The 23,260-nt window shown below is 37.9% G+C and overlaps 1 protein-coding gene across 3 annotated transcripts in view; it reads left to right on the top strand.

Annotated features, from left to right (window-relative positions):
• Positions 1-1,627: 1,627 nt before the first annotated feature.
• LOC132694724 (C-type lectin domain family 1 member B-like) overlaps positions 1,628-23,260 on the top strand; it is a 104,075-nt gene continuing 82,442 nt past the window's right edge. Inside the window, exons 1-7 of one of the 3 annotated variants that reach the window (XR_013556866.2) lie at positions 1,628-1,772; positions 3,642-3,733; positions 5,684-5,779; positions 15,699-15,812; positions 16,455-16,606; positions 19,635-19,741; positions 20,145-20,939. Coding sequence is in view for 2 of the 3 variants with exons in the window: in XM_060658392.2 (XP_060514375.1) it covers positions 3,667-3,733; positions 5,684-5,779; positions 15,699-15,812; positions 16,455-16,606; positions 19,635-19,741; positions 20,145-20,277 (669 nt within the window). In the remaining variant the exon portion in view is untranslated. Of the gene's footprint in view, positions 1,773-3,641; positions 3,734-5,683; positions 5,780-15,698; positions 15,813-16,454; positions 16,607-18,465; positions 19,068-19,634; positions 19,742-20,144; positions 22,451-23,260 lie in introns of those variants that run through there. The other 2 variants (XM_060658392.2, XM_060658393.2) reach the window with 2 other exon arrangements.

Raw genomic sequence — 23,260 nt, forward strand, 5'->3', positions numbered from 1 at the left:
TTGGATGTGAAAGTTTAAAGAAATAGTGGTGGCTCAGTCAGTGAAGTATCAGCTCTTGATTTTGGCTCATGGGTGATCTCACAGTTCTTGAGTTCGAGGCCCACCTCGGGATCCGTGCTGACAGCACGGAGCCTATTTGGAACTCTCAGTCCCTCTCTCTGCCCCTCCCCTGCTCATGCTCTCTCTCTCTCTCTCTCTCTCTCTCTCAAAATAAATAAATAAAAGTAAAAAAAAGAATCGGTGAAATTTTTGGAAGTAATGGGGTACATGTGCTGTGTGATGAAAATAATTATGACTGTATATTATTGGTTGAAAAAAGATAAAATGCTATAAAAAGGTGTAGTAATGAAAAGACAATGATCAACAAGTGGGACAGAGAATTGACTTTTTGATTAAGAGGAGGAGTAACTAAGAAGAATGGAAACATTTGATGGATTTACAAATGTGGGCAACTAAAGCCTTAAGCAAATAGCTTCAGGGTCTAATATTGCAATCACAATGGTGTTGAGTGCTGAGCTTGCATGATGGCTATTGTGGTGACATCTTTAGAGGTTGGGGAGAGCAGGACAAACATAAGAAATGGCTGTTAGAAAACAAAAGGAACACATAGACAGACTAGAAATAGGATTACTCTTTCCCAGGCTGCCCCATTTATCCTTTGACTGCACTCATTCTGTTTGAACACTTCTGTAAACGCTTGTTTTTAATATCGTAGGGAATGTTGCCTCAGACTACAAAGGAGGAAGCTAACATATTTCTGTTCTTTATAATTACAGACTCGAGGGGAAGGGCACCAAAAATCATTAAGACTTGAAAATTAGTGCAAGTATGTTCTGTATTTATGCTGGAACAACTGAAAAGCAGACTGCAAAGATACCATGATGTGGGGGGGGGGGGGGGGGGTGGAGTTTGAAAACATAAAGCAATTGAATTGAGATGTCTTTTAAAGGAACCAGGGATTGAATGGCTCTCAATCTGCCTTAAGACTTGAGAATTTATTATTCAAAATATCTTCCAGATAAATGTGAGGAATAATGGACTATTAGTGTTCATGAAATTTCACGTAATTGATACTATGCTAGTTTAGAAGGTAGATTTCCATGTCTTGTTAAGCAGAGTTTCTATTTAGAACCCCAAAGGTTTGGGGCGCTTGGGTGGCTCAGTCGGTTAAGCATCCGACTTCGGCTCAGGTCACGATCTCACAGTTCGTGAGTTTGAGCCCTGTGTCAGGCTCTGTGCTGAGAGCTCAGAGCCTGGAGCCTGTTTCAGATTCTGTGTCTCCCTCTCTCTGACCCTCCGCCGTTCATGCTCTGTCTCTCTCTGTCTCAAAAATAAATAAACGTTAAAAAAAAATTTTAAATACAACCCCAAAGGTTTGTGTCTGTAATAGAGATAGGTTTAGAAGCTTAGTATTTGTTAGTGATGGTCTAGTGGTGATGGTGGCCTTTTGTTTTTTTTAACAATGATGTGTTTGGATTTTGTGCAAAATGGGCAGGGCCCTTTAAATTATTTTGTCCTTTTATCTTCTCTGCTGAAAAAAAAAAAACAACCGCCTATTTCCGTAATCAAAGATGCAAATGAGAAGCCAGAAGTTCAAATATGAACTGTGTTCTGACATGTTACATGTAGCTGACAAACACCGAAGCCTATTGGGTCACCAGAGCAGAGGGTATGTAGAGCCCAGAAGAATCTATTCCATTTGCCTATTGGGGCTCACCTCTTCTGTTTGGATCGGACTCCAGTGCCAGCAGAAGCTCACCGCACTAACACAGGTATCACCAACTCTTATCTATAGCTGTTGCTCTCAGCACATCTCACTGTTACTAGGGCCACTTGATTGTGTATAGAGATTACAAAGAATAGAATTTTTTTTTTATTTTATATTTGAGAGAGAGAGAGAGAGAGAGAGAGCGAGCAGGGGAGGAATAGAGAGAGAGGGAGACACAGAATCTGAAGCAGACTCCAGGCTCCAAGCTGTCAGCACAGAGCCAGACACAGGGCTCAAACTCATGAACCGTGAGATCATAACCTGAGCCGGAGACCGACGCTTAACTGACTGAGCCACCCAGGCGCCCCACAAAGAATAGAAATTTTAAAAAGCAGTCCAGTAAATCTAGCCTTGCAGCACATGAGCCAACCAGTTCAGATTTTACAATTGCTTTTCAAGGGGAGTATCTCCTGTAATTTTTCATGGTTTACCATCGAATACAACTATAGTTTTCCAGGCAAATATTTCAATTTATCTCTTGGATTAACCACGTGAGTTAATGGAGCAAAAGAGCACATCGATGAAGGTAGGATACGAATAATTAATTATTTAATCAATGTTTCTCTCTTTCATATCCACGTCTTGTCTTTGCTTATTTATGTGATAGGGCTTCCACATTCTGATATACTCCAGACTTGGCAAACATATGTAAAGCATTATAAATACTTTTCTCTATGATCATAAGTTTCTGGGAGAAGTTATCATGTTGGAAATTATTAAATATCATCAACTGAATACTATGAACATCCAGACACCTATATATATCTAATTATGTTGTAAAAGATAACAATGAAGCATAATTCTCTGAAAAATTAAAATGCGTATAAAGTGTTTAATTTGATGGTACGCTGGCAAACCGGTCATGATAAGAAATTTTAAGTTTTTTATGGAATCAGGAGTTTAGTTCATATAAATTTCTTTGTTTGATTTTAAAATACTTGAAACAGGAGTGCCTGGGTGGCTCAGTTGGTTAAGCCTCCGGCTTCAGCTCAGGTCACGATCTTGTGGTTCGTGGGTTTGAGCCCCACATCGGGCTCTGTGCTAACAGCTCAGAGCCTGGAGCCTGCTTTGGATTTTGTCTCCCTCTCTCTCTGTCCCTCCCTCGCTTGCACTCTGTCTCTCTCTCCAAAATAAATAGACATAAAAAAAAAAAAATACTTGAAACAAATTCATTAATTCTTCAAAAATTTGCAAGGAAAACTGGTTGCTTTTAGCTTATGCTTTCAAATATTATGGAAATAACACAACACACCCACTGGATGACGACTAAACCAAATTGTCCTAATTGTAGGACACTCATTTCCAACATCACGTTAGAAGAGGTGACAATAAGCCTTTAGGAGACTGCTGGAAGTGAATTGCCTTTGAGCCATAAAACAGAAAGAGTAAAGATAAATTGAAAAAAATACATATCAGGAAAGATCATGAGGGAGAAATTTTAGAATAACCTATTATGTAACATTATCTTTACAATACAAATGATGCATACAAATTTTCTGTGTATTATTCTGGGTAGGGACAATTTTTAAGTGTAGTGTAAATATTTCAAGGATCGTTGACAGTGTTGATCTTTTAAAATTAATTTAACACCACATTCGGAAAATTACAAGTGGCAAGCAAAATGACAATTACCTAAGCATCTAAAGATAGATGCAAATAAATAAATAAATAAATATGAACAAAGAGAGATGCTGATAGCTGATAAAAAAATAATCTGAGGCAAAAAGCTTTCTTGGAAGAAAATTGCAAAGGTAAAATCATGCATTAGCAGTTAAATGGCACGAAACACTAATTTCAGTGGTCTAGAGAAAACCCATGGGCAGAACCTCAAAACTTACTTTTAAAAAAAACTGCCAATTTTTGTGTCTTTTAGAATTGTATCCTAAAATTTCTCAGAGATGAATGAAACACATACAACATATATGGATATCAAACATCCTCCTAAGAAGCAGATGCCCAAAAAAAGTATTTTTCCCCAATCCTTACTGAATTCTTTTTTTTTAATATAAATCCTTTTGGATTTAAAAAAAAAAATTTAAAGTTTATATTTATTTTGAGAGAGGCAGAGACAATGGGAGTGAAGGAGGGATAGAGAAAGGGAGAGAGAGAATCCCGAGCAGGATCCACACCATCACTGTTGAGTCCAACGTGGGGCTCGAACTCACAAAACTGTGAGAGTATGACCTGAGTCGAAACTGAGAGTTGGGTGCTCAACCGACTGAGCCATCCAGTCCCCCCCCTTACTGAATTCTGATATTATTTTCTGTTCCTTGTTAAGCATTTCTTCTAAAGAAGTTCATTATAATTTAGCATATGACACATTATGTCTAACTTATTTTCAAGATTCTGTCCTTTAAAAGACTTACCTGATGGACTTTACCTCGTAAGCAGAAAACAATTCCATTGATCTCCTTTATTTGGGAAACACCCTATCCTGCCAACTCTCTTCATGCATTCATAACTTACATGCTTTCTCAGAAATAATAAGAACATGAAGCGGTGACCACATCCCTGTTTACTCAAAAGTGAAAACTTACACTTCAAGTTCCAATCAGACAAAGGTAATGAGAATGGAATCTTCTATAGAAAAAGGTGAAGTGCCCGTAGAGGACCTAGCTTCCCATTGCTTAGCCTATGTGTATGTGATTCAAGTAACATAAAACAAAAGCCACTGTGCCAAGAGTCAGCTTACCCACTTTCACAATATTGCTTCAACTGTGTCTTATACTCTAAAGAAAAAGCCGTGTTGAAAAACCGATACCCGTGGTTAGTATATTCCAGAGAATTAAAGTCATGTGGGTGCCATAGCCATACATTCATTACTGAGGCAAGGATGGAAATTATTTTTCAGTTTGTTTGGAAACATCTGAATCTCCTGATGTCACTACTGACTCATTCTATGATGTTTCAAGAAATAATACTTGATTAACATTATTTGATTCATGTCTGTGATTATAGTTTCTTCTTTTTTTAATGTTTATTTATTTTTGAGAGGGAGAGAGAGAGAGAGCAAGCAGGGGAGGGGCAGAGAGAGAGGGAGACACAGAATCCGAGGCAGGCTCCAGGCTTCAGGAGCCCCACGTGCGGCTGTAACTCACAAACTGTAAGATCATGACTTGAGTTGAAGCCGGAGGCTTAACAAACTAAGCCACCCAGGCGCCCCCTACGATTTCTTCTATGTAATGGCAATGGCTGTTCCTAATGATGAGAACAGTAGTGAGACTCCAGTGAGGAAACTGCGGATGTTTATGTATGTATGAAAACATATGATATTACAAACTAATAAATATCTTCTGATTGTGGGTCAATAAAAGGGATTTCTACTTTTATGTATGAAAGTGATATATTTTAGAAGCATTTTTACATTTTTAAAACAAGTGTATAGATCTAATATTCCACTTTGAATCCCTAAACCATTGAGATGAATCAGGGGATTTTTTTTTTTTTTTAATGTTTATTTATTTTTGAGACAGACAGAGCATGAACAGGGGAGGGGCAGAGAGAGAGGGAGACACAGAATCTGAAACAGGCTCCAGGCTCTGAGCGGTCAGCACAGAGCCTGATGCGGGGCTCGAACTCACAGACCGTGAGATCATGACCTGAGCCGAAGTCGGATGCTTAACCGACCGAGCCACCCAGGCGCCCCGGGGGATTTTTTTTAATAACGTGAGAATAAGTGACTTCCCTAAGAAATACTTGGTAACAGAGTAGGGAGGAGAACACAGACGTGTTACTCTTGGTTCACTATTGTTTCCAACTGATCAAGGTTCTTCTCAACTTATAAATCCCAGTTTGAGGACATTCAAGAGTTAGGGCCTTTAATTTACGGGAAAGTCTCCCTCAAAATCCTGGTCTTTAATTCAGTCGTTTTTTTTTATGCTGACCTCCTCAGTGTCTCACTTTCTCTCTGGCCAGGGCCTTCAGTGCCATTTGTCTGGTGTCTCGCTGTAGTGATTCTTGGAATCCTCTGTTTCCTTCTCCTTGTAACAACTGCAGTCTTGGGATCCATTGGTAAGTTAATCAGGATCTGTGCCCTGAACCGAATATCTCCTGCTTTAAGAATTACTATTTCTTTTACAGAATTTTTTAAATATTCATTTATTTTGAGAGAGAGAGAGAGAGAGAGAGAGAAGAGAGCGTGCAGAGGAGGGGCAGAGTGAGAGAGAGGGAGAGAGAGAATCCCAAGCAGGCTCTGTGCTCTGAGCACAGATCCTGAAGTGGGGCTCGATCCCACAAACTGTGAGATCATGACCTGAGCCTATATCTAGAGTCAGACACTCAACTGACTGAACCACTAGCCATTCTTAGCAATACCCCAGGAATTACTATTTTTACTGCTTTTCTTCTTCTGGGGGTTCCATAGCTATGATCTCTAGTTCTACCCAGGAAACCATGCCACCTTCACCACTAATGTAATTACTTGGCCATTTACAAAATTCCTCAGAAGCTTCTGATGTATCCTTTACTCTTTTTTCTGTCATTGTTGTTGTTGTTTTAATTTTATTTAAATCCAAGTTAGTTAACACATAGTGTAATAATGGTTTCAGGAGTAGAATTTAGTGATTCATCTCGTATGTATAAATAACACCCAGTGCTCATCCCAACAAGTGCCCGCCTTCATGCCCATCACCCATTTAGCCCATCCCCTCACTCAACACCTGCCCAGCAACCCTCAGTTTGGTCTTTGTATTTACAAGTCTCTTATAGTTTGTCTCCCTCTCTGTTTTTACCTTATTTTTCTTTCCCTTCCCCTATGTTCATCTGTTTTGTTTCTTAAATTCCACATATGAGTGAAATCTTATGATATTTATCTTTCTCTGCCTGACTGATTTCACTGAGCGTCCTACATTGTACTTCCATCCACATTGTTGCAAATGGCAAGATATCATTCTTTTTGATGGCTGAGTAATATTCTGTTGTATATATATACCACCTCTCCTTTACCCATGTGTCAGTTGGTGGACATTTGGAGTCCTTCCATAATGTAGGTATTGTTGATAGTATTGCTATAAACTTTGGAGTACATGTGCGCCTTTGAATCAGCATTTTTGTATCCTTTGGATAAATAGCTAGTAGTACAATTGCTGGGTCATAAGGTAGTTCTATTTCTAATTTTTTGAGGAACCTCCATACTGTTCTCCAGAGTGGCTGCTCCAGTTTGCATTCCCACCAGCAGTGTAAAAGTGATCCTCTTTCTCTGCATCCTCGCCAACATCTGTTGTTGCCTGAGTTGTTAATGTAAGCCATTCTGACAGGTGTGAGGTGGTATCTCATTGTGGTTTTGGTTTGTATTTCCCTGATGATGAGTGATACGGAGCATCTTTTCATGTGTGTGTAGGCCATCTGGATGTCTTCTTTGGAAAAGTGTCTGTTCATGTCTCTTGCCCATTTCTTCACTGGATTATTTGCTTTTTGAGTGTTGAATTTGTTAAGTTCTTTATAGCTTTTGGATACTAACCCTTTATCTGACATGTCATTTGCAAATATCTTCTCCCATTCTGTCACTTGCCTTTTCGTTTTGCTGATTGTTTCCTTTGCTGTGCAGAAGCTTTTTATTTTGATGAGGTCCCACTAGTTCATTTTTGCTTTTGTTCCCCTTGCATCTGGAATAATGTCTAGTAAGAAGTTCCTGTGGCTGAGGTCAAAGAGGTTGCTGCCTGTTTTCTCCTCTAGGATTTTGATGGTCTCCTGTCTTACATTTAAGTCTTATATCGATTTTGAGTTTATTTTTGTGTATGGTGTAAGGAAGTGGCCCAGGTTCATTTTTCTGCACGTCGCTGTCCAGTTTTCCCAACACCATTTGCTGAAGAGACTGCCTTTTTTCCATCGGATATTCTTTCCTGCTTGGTCAAAGATTAGTTGACCATACGTTTGTGGGTCCATTTCTGTTCCTATTTTGTTCCATTGATCTGAGTGTCTGTTCTTGTGCCAGTACCATACTGTCTTGATGATTATTAAAGCTTTGTCATACAGCATCAAATCATTTTGAACACCTAGGAAACTGATTTGAGGATTAATGAATGCAAAAATCTGAGTAATTGGAGCCAGAGAACTTGGCAGGTATGTGGTGCAGAGAGGTGAACTGGGGGAGTGAAAAGCCATGGAGCCAAGGATAAGGAGCCGTTTTCAAGGAGAGAGGACAGAGAGAGAGAAAGAGAAAGGGAGAGAATGCAGCACATCAGGATCATGCAAGAAAAGCACTCCCCCAAAAAGTAGTTGGAGAGAAAGAGAGAGTGAGTGAAAAGGTGAAAACACTTGTAGGGGACTGGACAAAAAATCTGTCCCCCCAAACCACTGCCAGGATCCTATAAACAGTGGAGTATAAGTCTGAAGTCTTGATCTCAGTGCCTGGCAGTGTCTGATGAGGAAGTAGGACAAATCCCTAGGAGCAGGCAGCACTATCTGAGGGATCCATGTTCCACAGGGGGAAAAGTGGTTCCCCTGATTGGACTTCATTTGGTAGAGGCCATGTGCTCTCCCTACAGGCAAAAGTCCAGGCAGACCCTGTGGAGAGTAGCCGCATTTACTGATATTGGAACAAAGACACTGGAGGGCAGCAAAACCTGGTGTGGGCTGCGTGTTGTGATTTGCCATAAACTCTGGGACTCTGCCACTGTGTGATCACGGGAGCATTTTTCTGGGACAAGCCGGTGCCCGGCCATTGCTTGGTGAGACACTCCCCTAGAGAGTTGGCTTGGGTCCAAGCCACAGGGGTCTCTGAAGTTCAGGGTTTTGAAACATAGCCTCCTTTGAGATAAAACTCTGGAGGGAGGTGCTGGCTGGCAAGTGGACAACTTGGACGTGAACAGAATAGATGCAAGGATCAGACAGAGGCCTGAGTCAAAGGGGAGGTGTGCTTGATTGCAGGTCGGTGAGGGCATGTGGTTCCTGCACCAGAGATTATGAAGCTTGGTGAAGCCATTTTCACGTCTAGTGAAATGGTGTGCGCACAGATGGACCCCAGTAAGTAAAGCAGAGCCACGAAGTGGAGAACTGAGTCATAACACCAAGCCCTGCCCACCTGTGCCCTTTAGGCACATCCCCCACAAGACCAGCAAAAATCCCTTCCACCTGCTTATAGTCTACAGACTACAGTGTGCTGCAGTTTCAGTTCTGGAAACTGAACTAAAGGAAACTGGACATGACTTCAATCGAGTGGTCATTCTGTTTATTGGTTCATTTATCTGCTCATTTTTTTTGTTTCTGTTTTTGTTTTTGTTTTCTTTTTTATTTGTTTTTTTTTTTCCTTTCTCTTTCTTGGATACAGAAAGAGCAAATTCTTTATTTTTATTTTATTTTTTAATTGACTTTTATTTTTTTATTTTATTCTATTTCATCATTTAATTTTTTAATTTTTTTAACTTATTTTTTCTTTCTCTTTTTCTCTATTCTATATAGCCTTTTTCAACAAGCAGACCAAAGCATACCTAGGAACTAGCTTCCTTCATTTGCTTTTATGTATGTGTTTTGTTCTTACTTTTTCAATTTTAATTTTTTTTTTTTATTTTCATCCTCCAAAATGACAAGATGGAGGAACTCACCACAAAAGAAAGGACAGGAAGAAATGATGGCCAAGGATTTAATCAACACGGATATAAGTAGGATGTCTGAACTAGAATTTGAAACCACGATTATAAGAATACTAGCTGGGGTTGACAAAAGCATAGAAGACACCAGAAAATCCCTTTCTGTGTTGATAAAAGAATTAAAATCTAGCCAGGCCAAAAGTAAAAATGCTCTAAGCTTTACTCTTAAAGCCTGGATCGCATTCAGGATGTTTCCAGGGAAGGTTGCCTTTGAGGTTTCGTTTATGATCAATCGTGCTGGGTGTAGAGAAAATTTCTCTCTCCTCTATGACACCTCCTCTCGATGAACTCTCCAGTCCTGTTGGCTTTACCTCCATGTCTCCGGTTGGCAGCTCAAATTTACTTTTTAAATTGTTTATTCTCATAAATGTTTTTATGAGAAAATTTACTTTTTAAATTGTTTATTCTCATAAATGTTTCATACAATCATTAATACATGTCTCCTGTACTATTCCAATCACCGGCTAATTAATAAACTTTCAAATTCCTAGTGAAACTGCCAAATAAATTTCAGATCATGTCATCCAAGTGCCAAGAAACCATTAACAGTTTTTTTATTCGCTCCTGATTTATGTTAAAATTTCCCTCCTTACTTACCTTTGTTTCCACGAATCATAATCTTATTTCAACCAAATAATTTAAAAAAATTTTTTTAACGTTTATTCATTTTTGAGAGACAGAGACAGAGCATGAGCGGGGGAGGGGCAGAGAGAGAGGGAGACACAGAATCAGAAGCAGACCGCAGGCTCTGAGCTGTCAGCACAAAGCCTGATGTGGGACTCGAACTCACGAACTGCAAGATCATGACCTGAGCCGAAGTCATCTGCTCAACCGACTGAGCCACCCAGGCGCCCCTCAACCAAATAATTTTAAGCTTCACAGTTCATAGCTCAAGTGCCATAGACTCTCACTGCTCTTATCAAGATTTAGTACATTTTCTTAAATAAATATTTAACACAAGTTTCAAAGACCTTAAGTGGTTGATTTTTGAAAGGTATATTTATTTTTGAGAAAGAGACAGAGTATAAGCGGGAGAAGCAGACAGAGAAGGAGACGCAGAATCCAAAGCAGGCTCTAGGCTCTGAGCTGTCAGCATAGAGCCTGACACAGGGCTCGAACCCATGGTCCACGAGATCACTACCTGAGCCAAAGTCAGACACTTGACCAAGTAAGCCACCCAGGCACCCCAAGTGGTTGATTTTTTTAATGATTGCTTTCATTCATTATGGTTCTGCTAAGGAGCAGTCCCACGGAACTAATCATGCCACCATTCTGGCAGAAACACTCCTCTATGTGTATTTTTAATGTACTCTTTAGAAGTTTTGAAAACCTCTATATTCCTTAGACACAACCCCTTTCATGACAACTTACACATAATGGATGCTTATCTAGTATCTTCTGGATTGAAATAGAGATCCAAAAAAACTCACACAAATACAGCAAAGAGAGAAGGGTGAAGAACAAAGAAAGAAGGGTGAAAAACAACCTCAGCATGATTCAACTGATATAATCAGAGTGCCTCACGATACCATGATGCAAGTTTTTTATTCCTTATTCATTAATGAACACCTAGAAGAATTTCCAAGCTACATTTTTTTCCACTGTTTTCTTTCTTCAAGCTCTGAGAGATGAGTTTCATGCAAACATTATTTTTATTTTATTGTTTTTTCACAAATTCAGTTTAGTAAATACATCATAGTATGATCATTTTAAAATGTAGTGCATAGACAGGGCGCCTGGGGGGCTCAGTCGGACTTCGGCTCGGGTCATGATCTCACAGTCTGAGTTCGAGCCCCGCGTCGGGCTCTGTGCTGACACCTCAGAGCCTGGAGCCTGCTTCAGATTCTGTGTCTCCCTCTCTCTCTGCCCGTCCCCCGCTCATGCTCTGTCTCTCTCTCTGTCAAAAATAAAAATAAACATTAAAAAAAATTTTTTTAATGTAGTGCATAGGGGTGCCTGAGTGGCTCAAGTCAGTTAATCATTCAACTCTTGATTTCGGCTCCAGTCCTCATCTCGCAATTCATTACATTGAGCCCCACATCAGGCTCTGCACACTGACAGCATGGAGGCTGCATGGGAGTCTCTCTCTCCCTCTCTCTATGGCCCTCCCCCACTCACATGCACCGGCACTTCTTCTCTCTCAAAATAAATAAATACACATTTTTTTTAAATAAAATAAGTAAAATATAGTGCATGCATCCTTAACTTGAAACGATTTGAAGATCAATGGATATAATTTATTTTTTACTAGTTACAGGTTACTTGAAATTCATTGTGGTGAAAAATGTAGGACTCCATTTATGGTGGTGGTATTAATTTTTCCTTTAAAGTAAATTTACTTAAGTTGAAAAATAGTCAACACAAAATACTGTTTATATAATTATATGGATTGAGTAAAAATATGGCAAAAATTTTCATGTAGTATATAAATGACTGGGGTTTATAACAAATACAAAACACTAATTCAAATGAATACAGGTGCCCCTATATTTATGTTTATTTATTTATTTCTTTTTTGAGAGAGAGGGAGACACAGAATCCAAAGCAGGCTCCTGGCTCTGAGCTGTCAGTACAGAGCCTGACACAAGACCAGAACTCATGAACCATGAGATCATGACCTGAGCCGAAGTCAGGTGCTTAACCAACTGAGGCAACCAGGTGTGCCTACCCCTATATTTGTAAGAGCAGTATTATTAGCAATAACCAAGAAATGGAAACAGCTCACATATCCATCAACTGAGGAATGGATAAAGAAAAGATGGTACACACACACACACCCACACACACACACACACACACACACAAGGAAATATTATCTAGCCATTAAAAATAATGAACCCTTGGGGCACCTGGGTGGCTCGGTCCATTGGGCGTCTGACTCTGGCTCAGGTCATGATCTCCCAGTTTGTGGGTTCGAGCCCCACATCGAGCTCTGTGCTGACAGCTTGGAGCCTGGAGCCTGCTTCAGATTCTGTGTCTCCCTCTCTCTCTCTCTGCCTCTCCTCCACTTGTGCTCTGTCTCTCTCTCTCTCTCAAAAATAAATTTTAAAAAATGTAAAACAAAAAATTAAAAAAAAATAATGAACCCTTATCATTTGCAATGACATAGAAGGGCTTAGAGAGTATAATGTTCAGAGAAAGGCAAGTACCATATGGCTCCACTCATATGTGGAATTAAAGAAACAAAACAAATGAACAAACAGAAGAAAAAAGAGATGAACAAAAAGACCCTTAAATAAAAAAGAACAAGCTGGTGGTTGCCAGAGAAGATGTGGGTTGGGAGATGGGTCAAATAGTAAAAAAAAAAAAAAGACTTAGAGTAACTTATCTTGATGAGCACTGATTAATGTAGAGTTGTTGAATTATTATATTGTGCATCTGAGACTAAAGTAACACTGTATGTTAATTACACTTCAATAAAAAAAGAAAAGAAATGAACGATTGGGTTTAAAAAGCAGTTCTTAATAAGAGTTTGAGTTTTTAAAAGGAGTATTTTTTATTTTAAAAATAACATATACCTTTTGAAATATACTTATTTCTCCTTAAAAATAAGTCAAATATGATGTGTAAGCATTAAACTGTTCTCTTTAAAAGACACGTTCTGGGGCACCTGGGTGTCTCCAGTCGGTTGAGCATCTGACTTAGGCTCAGGTCATGATCTCACAGTTTGTGGGTTCCAGCCCCACATCGGGTTTTGCGCTGACAGTGCAGAGACTGATTCAGATTCTCGGTCTTTCTCTCTGCCTCTCCCTCACTCACATGTGCACATGCACTCTGTCTCTCAAAAATAAAAATAAACATTAAAAATAAATAAATAAATAAATGATAAATAAAAATAAAAGACATTCTGATATATGTTAATTTAAATATATATTCCATTTTACATATGCACACCATATTTTTATCCATTCATCTGTCAGTGGACACTGAGGTTGATTCCATTTCTCAGCTACTGTAAATAATTCTGCTATAATGATAAGGGTGCATATATCTTTCTGAATTAGTGTTTTCATTTTCTTTGGATAAATATACAGTATTTGAATTACTGGAATGTATGGTATTTCTATTGTTTATCTCTTGAGGAGCCTACTGTTTTCCACAGTAATTTACCAATTTCCATTCCCTGCAACAGTGCATAAGAATTCCCCTGAATGTTATTCAGCCATAAAAGAGAAAAAGATCTTGTCCTTCATGACAGTACAGTTGGACCTAGAGGGTATTATGCTAAGTGGAATAAACCGGTCGGAGAAAAATAAATACCAAATGATTTCACTTATATGTGGAATTTTTTAAAGAAGTACACACAACCAAAAAACAGAAACAGACCCATAAATACAGAGAACAAACTCACGGTTCCCAAAGGGGAAGGTGGTAGGTGGAGAGCAAAATGGGTGAAGAGGAGTGGAAGGTACAGGCTTCCAGTTATGGAGTGAGTAAATCACGGGGATGAAAGGTGTACCATAAAGAATGTTGTTAGTGGTATCATATTAGCTTTGCAAAGTGCCAGGTGGTAACTACACTTGTGTAAACATAGCATAATAGATAAAATTGTCAACATCTGAAAGTAACGTGAAATTATGTGTCGACAATATTTCAATAACAGTTTTAAAAAATTTAAAAAATTTAAAAAATTAAAATGTAAGCATTCACCATGAATATTTTTAAAGGTTCTAGTAGAAAATCACCCTTTGCATACCACAGTAAGTGGGACATGTAGGGCTAACCACAACCAAAAATATTATTGAACAAAATTAATAAATTCGTCAAGATACTTTTATCACGTAGCCAGGACCAACATTCTATGTTGTTGCAAATATCAAAGAATTCATATAATAAAGTATTACAAACAGTTTGTGTAGCATTGTAAACAATCAAATATTGCTTTTATCCTTTTATAATCAAAACACAAAAATAATGAAAACTAAACCACATAACCATTCAGGGAAGTTTTTATCATAGTAGCATAGTAAGGATATTCCTTAGATAGAATCAGAAGTGAACAGTTCAGAAAATGATTCTGTATGAGAAACATTGAGCTGTATAAGAATTTTTGAGTTCAAAGTGACTAACAGCCAAGTATGGAGTTAGTAATGTTATAGTTGTAGGATTGCAGCATAAGAAAAATTGGGAAAGAAGTTGTGCCTCTGAATTATTCTTCATGATTCCCATATCTTTGCACTTGTACTCATCCTTTACTTAGCAATCAAGTGATGTTTTAAAATCTGATTATTTGGCTTTCCTTTTAACTGGCTCTCAAAAGCTAAACAACCCCCATATCAATGACACTCAAGGAGTAACAAGTTCTGGGGTAGTGAAGCAGTCTTTATAACGATTAAGGCCATTAACATAACTAGCAGAATATTGAACATTACTGATATTTTGCAAGTGAATTGTGGAACTTAAAAACATTAGGGGCGCCTGGGTGGCTCAGTCGGCTAAGCGTCCGACTTCAGCTCAGGTCACGATCTCACAGTTCATGGGTTCGAGCCCCGCATCGGGCTCTGTGCTGACAGCTCAGAGGCTGGAGCCTGTTTCAGATTCTGTGTCTCCCTCTCTCTCTGACCCTCCCCCATTCATGCTCTATCTCTCTCTGTCTCAAAAATAAATAAACGTTAAAAAAAATAAATTTTAAAAAAAAGAGAAAAAAAAAACATTTAGACTGCAGTTCTTATATTAATAACTTAATATCCATATAAGGGGTTTTTATGATGTGCTTTCTGTTTTCCTTTACAGCCTTATACTCCTAAAATCCCTTGTACACAGCATATCTTCTGGATGTACTAATTGAACCAAGTTAATGCGTCATTTTGTCACCATTTGTCTACTTTAGAAAATTGAGTGCACAGATCTAGAATTTTATTGTCTACCTTTTTCACTCTACTATCTCTGTATGATCCATAGACAAAAAGCAACTTTAAGATTAACACTAATATGTGAGGTCTGGCTGACCTGTCACACTATTCTAGAACCTACCTTTAGCCAGTCAACCCTTTTCTGAATTCTAAGAGTAGCTCTTTGCTCTATCACCCACCATATAAAGTCCTCTAATCTCATACTATCTCCATTATAGTGAGTGAGTTCCTTGAAGGCAGAAACTTTTCATTTCTCACTGTTGCTGTTGTTCTCACTTATTATGGTGTGGTAAGATGTCTTGTCATCAATTAATGTATTTTCACTAAATGAGGTGTAAGTCTGTAAATCATATGCAGAGAAGAGTTGCCAAAAAAAAGCACAATAATAAAAATGGTCCTTAGTCCTGAACGTTAACTAACATATTAAAATTATAATGTTGTCTCTTATTCAGTCCCATATGGTTTCCCTCAAGCTAATGATATAAAATAAAGTTTTCCAGGGTCATACGACAAATGAAACGCAGAAGCTTCCACTGGACAATAGGACCCAGCAAGACGAGTCCACATTTAAAAACACGACTATCATAGAGTTTCCACTTAACACAGGTATGAATGTGTTTCCACTTAACACAGGTATGAATCTGAATGGATTGAAGAATAAGACCAACAGGTTTCTTCTCTATTTCCCTCAATCTTCTTCTTTTCTGCTCATTTAGATTTTCTCACAGATTAAACGAACTAGAGCCCCATTTTCAATCTTATTCAACTGAAAAAACTCAGTCTTTCCCAGAGCTTAGATTTTTCAGTATGTACTATATCACCATCTCTCAAAATGGTATTTTTTTTCTACAAAAAAACCCCTGTAGATCTCCCTTATCATATTCTCTGATCATTATCACACCCCTTAATACTGGTACGTAGTCAGGTGCTATGTTAAGATGAGCTTTGTACCTACAGATTTTCCTTGTCTGAAAAATACAGAGGTTACTTTCCACTGTGAAGTCCTTTTGGCAGCAGTTGTGAGGGAAAATGCCAATCTTTTTAGAAGGTTTTCCTAGAGATTTTTGGATGTTTGTAAGATATGTGACCTTCTTCCCAAGTCATGGCTCTTTTCAGAAAGCAGAAATAAAGCCCATCAGTTTCATAGAATAAATGTTCCTAGAATAACTAGGACTCAATCTCTCAGCCCAGGGGTGCCTATGAGGGTACTTACCGAGTGGTCTCCGGGCGATATCTTTTGTTTTCAAGGACACAAGAGGAACATATGTAAAACTCAATGGTCATGCTGTGGAGATAAATGTTACCATTTTTCACGTGATTTCAACACTTTTCAAGACAGTAAGAATATCTGCAAGAATATGGGCGCCACACTTGTTAAGATAGAAGATGAAGAAGAACTGGTGATGTATATGTTCTGTTTTCTACCCCACACTGTATTTGTCTAGCCCTTAGTTGTAGGTTAAATCTTAGCACTCAATAATATTCGAGTGATTTGAAGAGTTTACAGTCATCAGCTAACTCGGATCCAGACAGTGGTCACATTAAAGTGAGACATACCAATTGAAATGAGGTTAAAAGTTCATGTAACTCAACTGATTCATCCACAGTTAGAATTTCCACAGTATAGCAAATGTAAAGTCACACATGAAGCAATGAGAAAATATTTATCTTTGGGGCGCCTGGGTGGCTCAGTCGGTTAAGCACCCGACTCTTGATTTCTCTCAGGTCATGATCTCACAGTTAGTGAGTTGAAGCCCTGCATCAGGCTCTGTGCTGAAGGTGGGGAGCCTGACTGGGATTCTCTGTCTCCTTCTTTCTCTGCTCCTCCCCCACTCATGCTGTGTGTGTGTGTGTGTGTGTGTCTAAAAATTTATAAATAAACTTTAAAAAAAATTATTTACCTTTAAAGCATATTGCTTTATCACAGATAACTCTATATCCCATATCAACAATTTCATAGAAATTTATTTTCATCCTCTCTGAGAAAAATCATTATACCTCTAACAAAATCAAGAAATATAGCATTGTCACTGAGCTTGATGTAAAAGAAAACCTCTATATAAATTTAAAATTGAAGATCAGCTCATTCCAACTCATATTACATTAACTCATATTAGCTTCCAAAGAACCTAACTAAATGTTTCATAATCCTTATCATTATGCCTTGCTTTGAATATTGAAATGATTTACTATTATTTCTACCAAAGAGCTAGTATATATTAACATTCTAAGTTAAGGGTAATCATTTAATATCCTCTCAAATATAGATTGACTGTAAAAATCACTCGGTTTTTGGTACTAGTCCAACTGTCCATATACTTGGCTTTCAACTGCTTTAAAATAGCTATAAAAATATAAAGAACTTTAAAATCATCAACAAAACCAAGCAAATGTGGAATCCAGAAAGAAGACATTTGTAAAGTTTGAATTAATCTCCTTTTTACTCCAATACAAAATTGTATGTATGGTAAGGGTGTTTACTAGATTTACTGTGATCATTTCTCAATACAAGCAAATAGTGAATCATTGTGTTGTACACTTGAAACTAATATAATCTTATATGTCCATTATATCTCAGATTTAAAAAAAGACAATTATAATTGTAATATTAATAGGATAAATTTTTATTTTTATTTTATGTTTTTATGTTTATTTATTTTTGAGAGAGAGACAGCGTGAGCAAGGGAAGGGCAGAAGGAGAGGGAGACACAGAATCCAAAGCAGGGTTCAGACTCCGAGCTGTCAGCACAAAGCCTGACACGGGACTTGAACTCATGAACTGTGAGATCATGACCTGAGCCAAAGTCAGCCACCCAACCGGCTGAGCCACCCAGACACCCCAATAGGATAAATTTTTAAATCCTAATTTGATTACAGAGATGGTAAAGAATTTATATAAAAATATAATATATTGAAAAGATGTTAGAGTGATAAAAGAGTGAATGTGAAATCTGTTCAGCATAAATTAATAAGCACATTAAGTGGCAAAATACATTATCATCTTCTTAGATGAGAACTATAGAATACACATGAATAGTGACCACATTTTCACAAATATTATATAGCTATACTCATCCTAACCCGAATTATTATAGAAGCACTGGAAAACATGTGAGATGTGTTAGCCTGTGTAACTCTGGCTTTAACTATGAGTGTGTATTCCATAACTGAGTACATCTTCAGCCTTTCCATAGGCTTACAGAAATTTCAGAATGTTGTAAAAGATGTATTCATTAATCCTCTCTTGACTTACCCATAGGCGATGCATCTGTTGACAAAAGAAATCTCAACTTGGGGTTCACAGTTATACAGAGGGTCCAAGTATGAGTTTCAGGATCTAGAAACTGTATCTTTCCTACAGGTTATCTTCATTGAGAATTAATGCCATGTATACGCAAACCCTGAAATTGATGCCAAAGCTTTGTATTTAGATGCACACATCTCTGGGTAGAGTGACTAAGCTTTCATCATCTTCCCAAAGGAGTAGAAGACAAACAGAAAAATAAAAACAGAGGGTGAAAATTAAAGCAGAATGGAGAAAAATAGAAAGTACGGCCAGAAACCCTCAATTTAACCCCCTTTCACTTGTTGTCTTGTGTGACTAAATCAACTGGAGCATCAGTCTCTTCACTTGGAAAAGGTGGAGAGTAGGCAATGAAACTGGCTGTCATGGTAACTACAACTGGAGTGAGCAGAGCATAACGTGTGGAAAGTTGAACTGCTATACTTACTGTACCCCTTAAATCAATAATTGTGTGTCTACTGTTTTCAAATAAATAAAAAAGAAATGAGTGACCTATTATAACCCCCCTGTGAAAGACTGCATTTTCCTTACAGTACAATGCAAGGAACATTTGCATTTGCATTTGCAAGGAACAAGTACAATTGCAACATTTACATGTGCAAATGCTTTGTAAAAATTAAAGTACAAGGTGAATATCGATTATTTAATACTTACTAAGTAGTTTCCAGCCAGCTATAGAAATGCTCATCTGATGGGGTAAGGACTCCTTCCTCAAGATGCCCATTTTGCAAGAAATAAATGTGGTGTTTGTGTAACAAAAATATAAGACAACATTGGTAAAAAAAAAAAAATCTCATATCTATCACACCTGCACCCCAAGGTAAAAATCAGACTTTGTTCAGAACTCATCTTTGAGCTACAGGAATAAGTTATGAAAAGAAATTAAAAAATAAACATAGTGAAAAGAAGGGAGTCTTCTTTAATGACTCATTCATGCCTCGGTATTTAATAAAATATCAATAACTGAGATTTCATTATTTTACAATTTAAATAGAATCGGGATGAAGTTAATTTTCTGTTTTATGTTATACACAATAATAAAATAATAATAATAACAGGATTGTTACTTATATTCAGGAACATAAAAAGATTTTTGCTCATAAAATATGTTCCTTTTATTACAGAACTTCATTCGAAGTCAGATGCACTTGTACACTTGGATTGGGCTCTCCCGTAAAGGAAGCAACAGGTCATGGAAATGGGAAGATAACTCAAATCCCTTTCTCCAAGTGTAAGTTTCTAGAATAGATACTAACTAGTAGGTTCTATAATCACAGATGTGCATTTACATTTCTGAAAGTATATAGGAAAAACATGCACACATAAATATATAGGCATACATACATATACACATATATGTGTGCTCACACACACACAGAGATCTCACACACACACACACACACACACACACACACTTCCAAAGGACTTATGTTCAGGCAATGAGTATGTGGAGAGAGAGAGAGGCTTTCCAACTTTATGCTTTCTTCTTTATCAGTTACTCTGGGATAGCCTAGGGTGTAAAGGGACAGTTTCTACAAGGAAAGAAAAGACACATCACCTTAATTTTGGACCAATATTTTCTATTCTGTCTACATCCGCGTATATTTCACATCATTTATATGTTCCTATTTCAGGATAAGTGACTGGAAAGAGACAAAAGGTGGAAACTGTGCAAGTATGACAAAAATGAGGATGATTGCTTCTGACTGTTACAAACTACTGCCCTTTACTTGTGAGAAGAGAATTCCCTGTGTGGCTACCTCATAATAGGAACAACAAAAGACAAGGACGATATTTTTTCTTGTAAAGAACCAGACTTCTTAAAGTCCTAGAGTCTTCCTCTCTCATTTCAGAATGTCCTTGCTTTTTTATGGGCTGTACCAATATGCCAGCCTCTCGCAGAGATGATGCTGGAATATTGGGTGCACCAGCGTGAGCGACATCAGACCCCTCACCTCTGCCCTTTCACGTGGAGACAGCCACGTTATGAGCACAGGTTGGTGGAGTAAGAGTATCAGCTTTCCTGATGAGGATTAAGAAGGAAACTTCTCCATACTGTTTCTACAACTCACACGGATTTAGGAAGGAATCCCGCAAACTTCAGTCACCAGCATGCACGTTTTGTCTGGAAATCAATGCCACCAGTCATTACAAGGATTATTCTCTATGAATGTGTATGCATTTCTATTTGATTCCTTCCTTTTTAAGAGGAAGACTGTGTTGTATCCTAGAAAGCAATAGGATCTCGAATCAGATTGGAGTCTCAGTTAGCTATGTGCCCTCTGGCAACTTGAAACTTCTGGGTCATAATTTCCTCATCAGTGGGTAACTACAAACTGCATTTGCAAAGTGGCTGTACCATTTTGCATTCGTATCAGCAGGGTATGAAATTCCATTTGTTTGAATCCCTCCAACATTTAATGCTGCCAGTTTTTAAAACCAGTTTCGTAAGGGTACAGCATAATTGTGGTTTTAATTTGTATTTTTCTAATGAATAATTCTAGCCATATTTTCATGTGTTTTTTTGTTAATCATGTATCTTTTGTGGTAAAGTATTGATTCAAATTTTTGCCTACTGTTATTTCATTGTTTTCTTGTTGATGAGTAATGAAAGTTCATTATATGTTTGATACTGATATTTTATCAGACATGTGTTTTATGAATATTGTTTCCAGTCTCTCATTCTTACCTTTTATTCTCTTAACATTGTCCTTAGAAGTTTTAGAAGAAAAGAAGGGCAGAGTTTTAGTTTGATAAAGTGTAATCATTTTTTTTTAAGTCATGACTTCTGAGGGGTTTTTGGTCCTATGAAAATTTCAATTTACCTGAGGTTGAATTTTTTTCTCCTATGTGGTCTCTAAAAGCTGTAAGTTTACAGTGAATTCTACACTCTACTTCAAATTAATTTTTGTATATGACATGTTTCCTTTCTTTAAACTTTTGCATATAAATGTCTAATTATTCTAGTATCACTTGTTGAAAACAGTGTTCTCCTACTGAAATATCATTGGAGCTTTTGTCAAAAATCAGTCAACCATATATTTGTGAATCTATTTCGAAACTCTCTATCCTGTTCCATTGATCTGAGTATGTATCTTCTTTCATCAGTATCATTTTTTTTTTCTTAAGTAGGGGTCCATGCTCAGCGTGGAGCCCAATGTGGGACTTGAACTCACGACCCTGAGATAAAACCTGAACTGAGATCAGGAGTCGGACACTTAACCCACTGAGCCACCCAGGTGCCCTACCAATATCTTAATTATTGTGCCTTGTAGAAGTCTTCAAGTATGGTAATATGAGTTCTCCTACTTTGTCCTTTCTCAAAATTGTTTTTTTCTAATATATGAAATTTATTGTCAAATTGGTTTCCATACAACACCCAGTGCTCATCCCAAAAGATGCCCTCTTCCATGCCCATCACCTACCCTCCCCTCCCTCTCACCCCCCATCAACCCTCAGTTTGTTCTCAGTTTTTAAGAGTCTCTTTTGCTTTGGCTCTCTCCCACTCTAACCTCTTTTTTTTTTTCCTTCCCCTCCCCCATGGGTTTCTGTTAAGTTTCTCAGGATTCACATAAGAGTGAAAACATATGGTATCTGTCTTTCTCTTTGACATTAAAAAAAAAAAAAAGGTCAGTTAGTGGCCATAATTTTATTATAATTCCAATACACAGTTAAAGGAATCTGGGCTCCTTGCAGAAATGGTTGCTTTTAAGTGAGGGGTAGGGATATACAATATGAGCCTGGAGCATGTGTATTACTAGAAAACAGGGGAGTGCTTCAAACAACGGGGTGTGTCAAAGGGATCGAGAGACCAGACGAACAAATTCCCAATGGCTAAAGCAACTGCAATTTAAGCAACAAAATAAAGTACTATTGGACTATAAACCAAAATACAAAACAAATATCCATCAGTCCATAACAGTATAAAAGAATTGATCAAATAAATACATGGGGGCAATGAGACAAAATTTGCATGAAGAATCCCAAATACAATTCCAAGTATAATTTTACTCCCGCTTCAACGAGAGGGGCATAACTCCTCTCTGTGTAAGTACGCACTGCACATCATGATTTCCTTCCAAAAACTCATTACAGAATCATATGGAAGGGGAAACAAAGAAAAACTTTACAATGGAAAACCTGACAAATATTACCGGACTGAACAAAATTATCATCAACAGTGACAGGCCATATTCATAGCATGCACTCTTTTTATTTTTTTATTTAACTCATTTTTTTCTCTCACTTTTGAGAGACTGAAAGAGACAGAGCATTAGTGGAGGAGAGGCAGAGAGAGAGAGACACAGAATCTGAAGCAGGCTCCAGGCTCTGAGTTGTCAGCACAGAGCCCAACACGGGGCCTGAACTCACGAACACTGAGAGTGACCTGAGCCAAAGTCGGATCTGAGCCCAAGTCAGACGCCCAACCCACTGAGCCACCCAGGTGCCCCCATACCATGCACTCTTGATATAATATGATAAAACTTCCTCTGTACCTGTGTGGGCTTCCTCCCCAAACTTACGACCTCAGTCTACGCATGAGAATAATATCAGACAAATCTCAACTGAAGGATATATTTTTAAATACCTAGAAAGTACTCCTCAAAACTATCAAGATCACCAAGAACAAGGAAAATCTGTAACACCAAGGGAGAACTTAAGAACAGATGACAGCTAACTCTGATGTGGTAACATGGATGAGATCCTGGAATAGAAAATCTGAGTAAATTATGCATTTTAAATAACAAAA

The sequence above is a fragment of the Panthera onca genome, chromosome B4 (assembly GCF_046562875.1).
Source record: "Panthera onca isolate mPanOnc1 chromosome B4, mPanOnc1 haplotype 2, whole genome shotgun sequence".
NCBI classification, from domain to species: Eukaryota; Metazoa; Chordata; class Mammalia; order Carnivora; family Felidae; genus Panthera; species Panthera onca.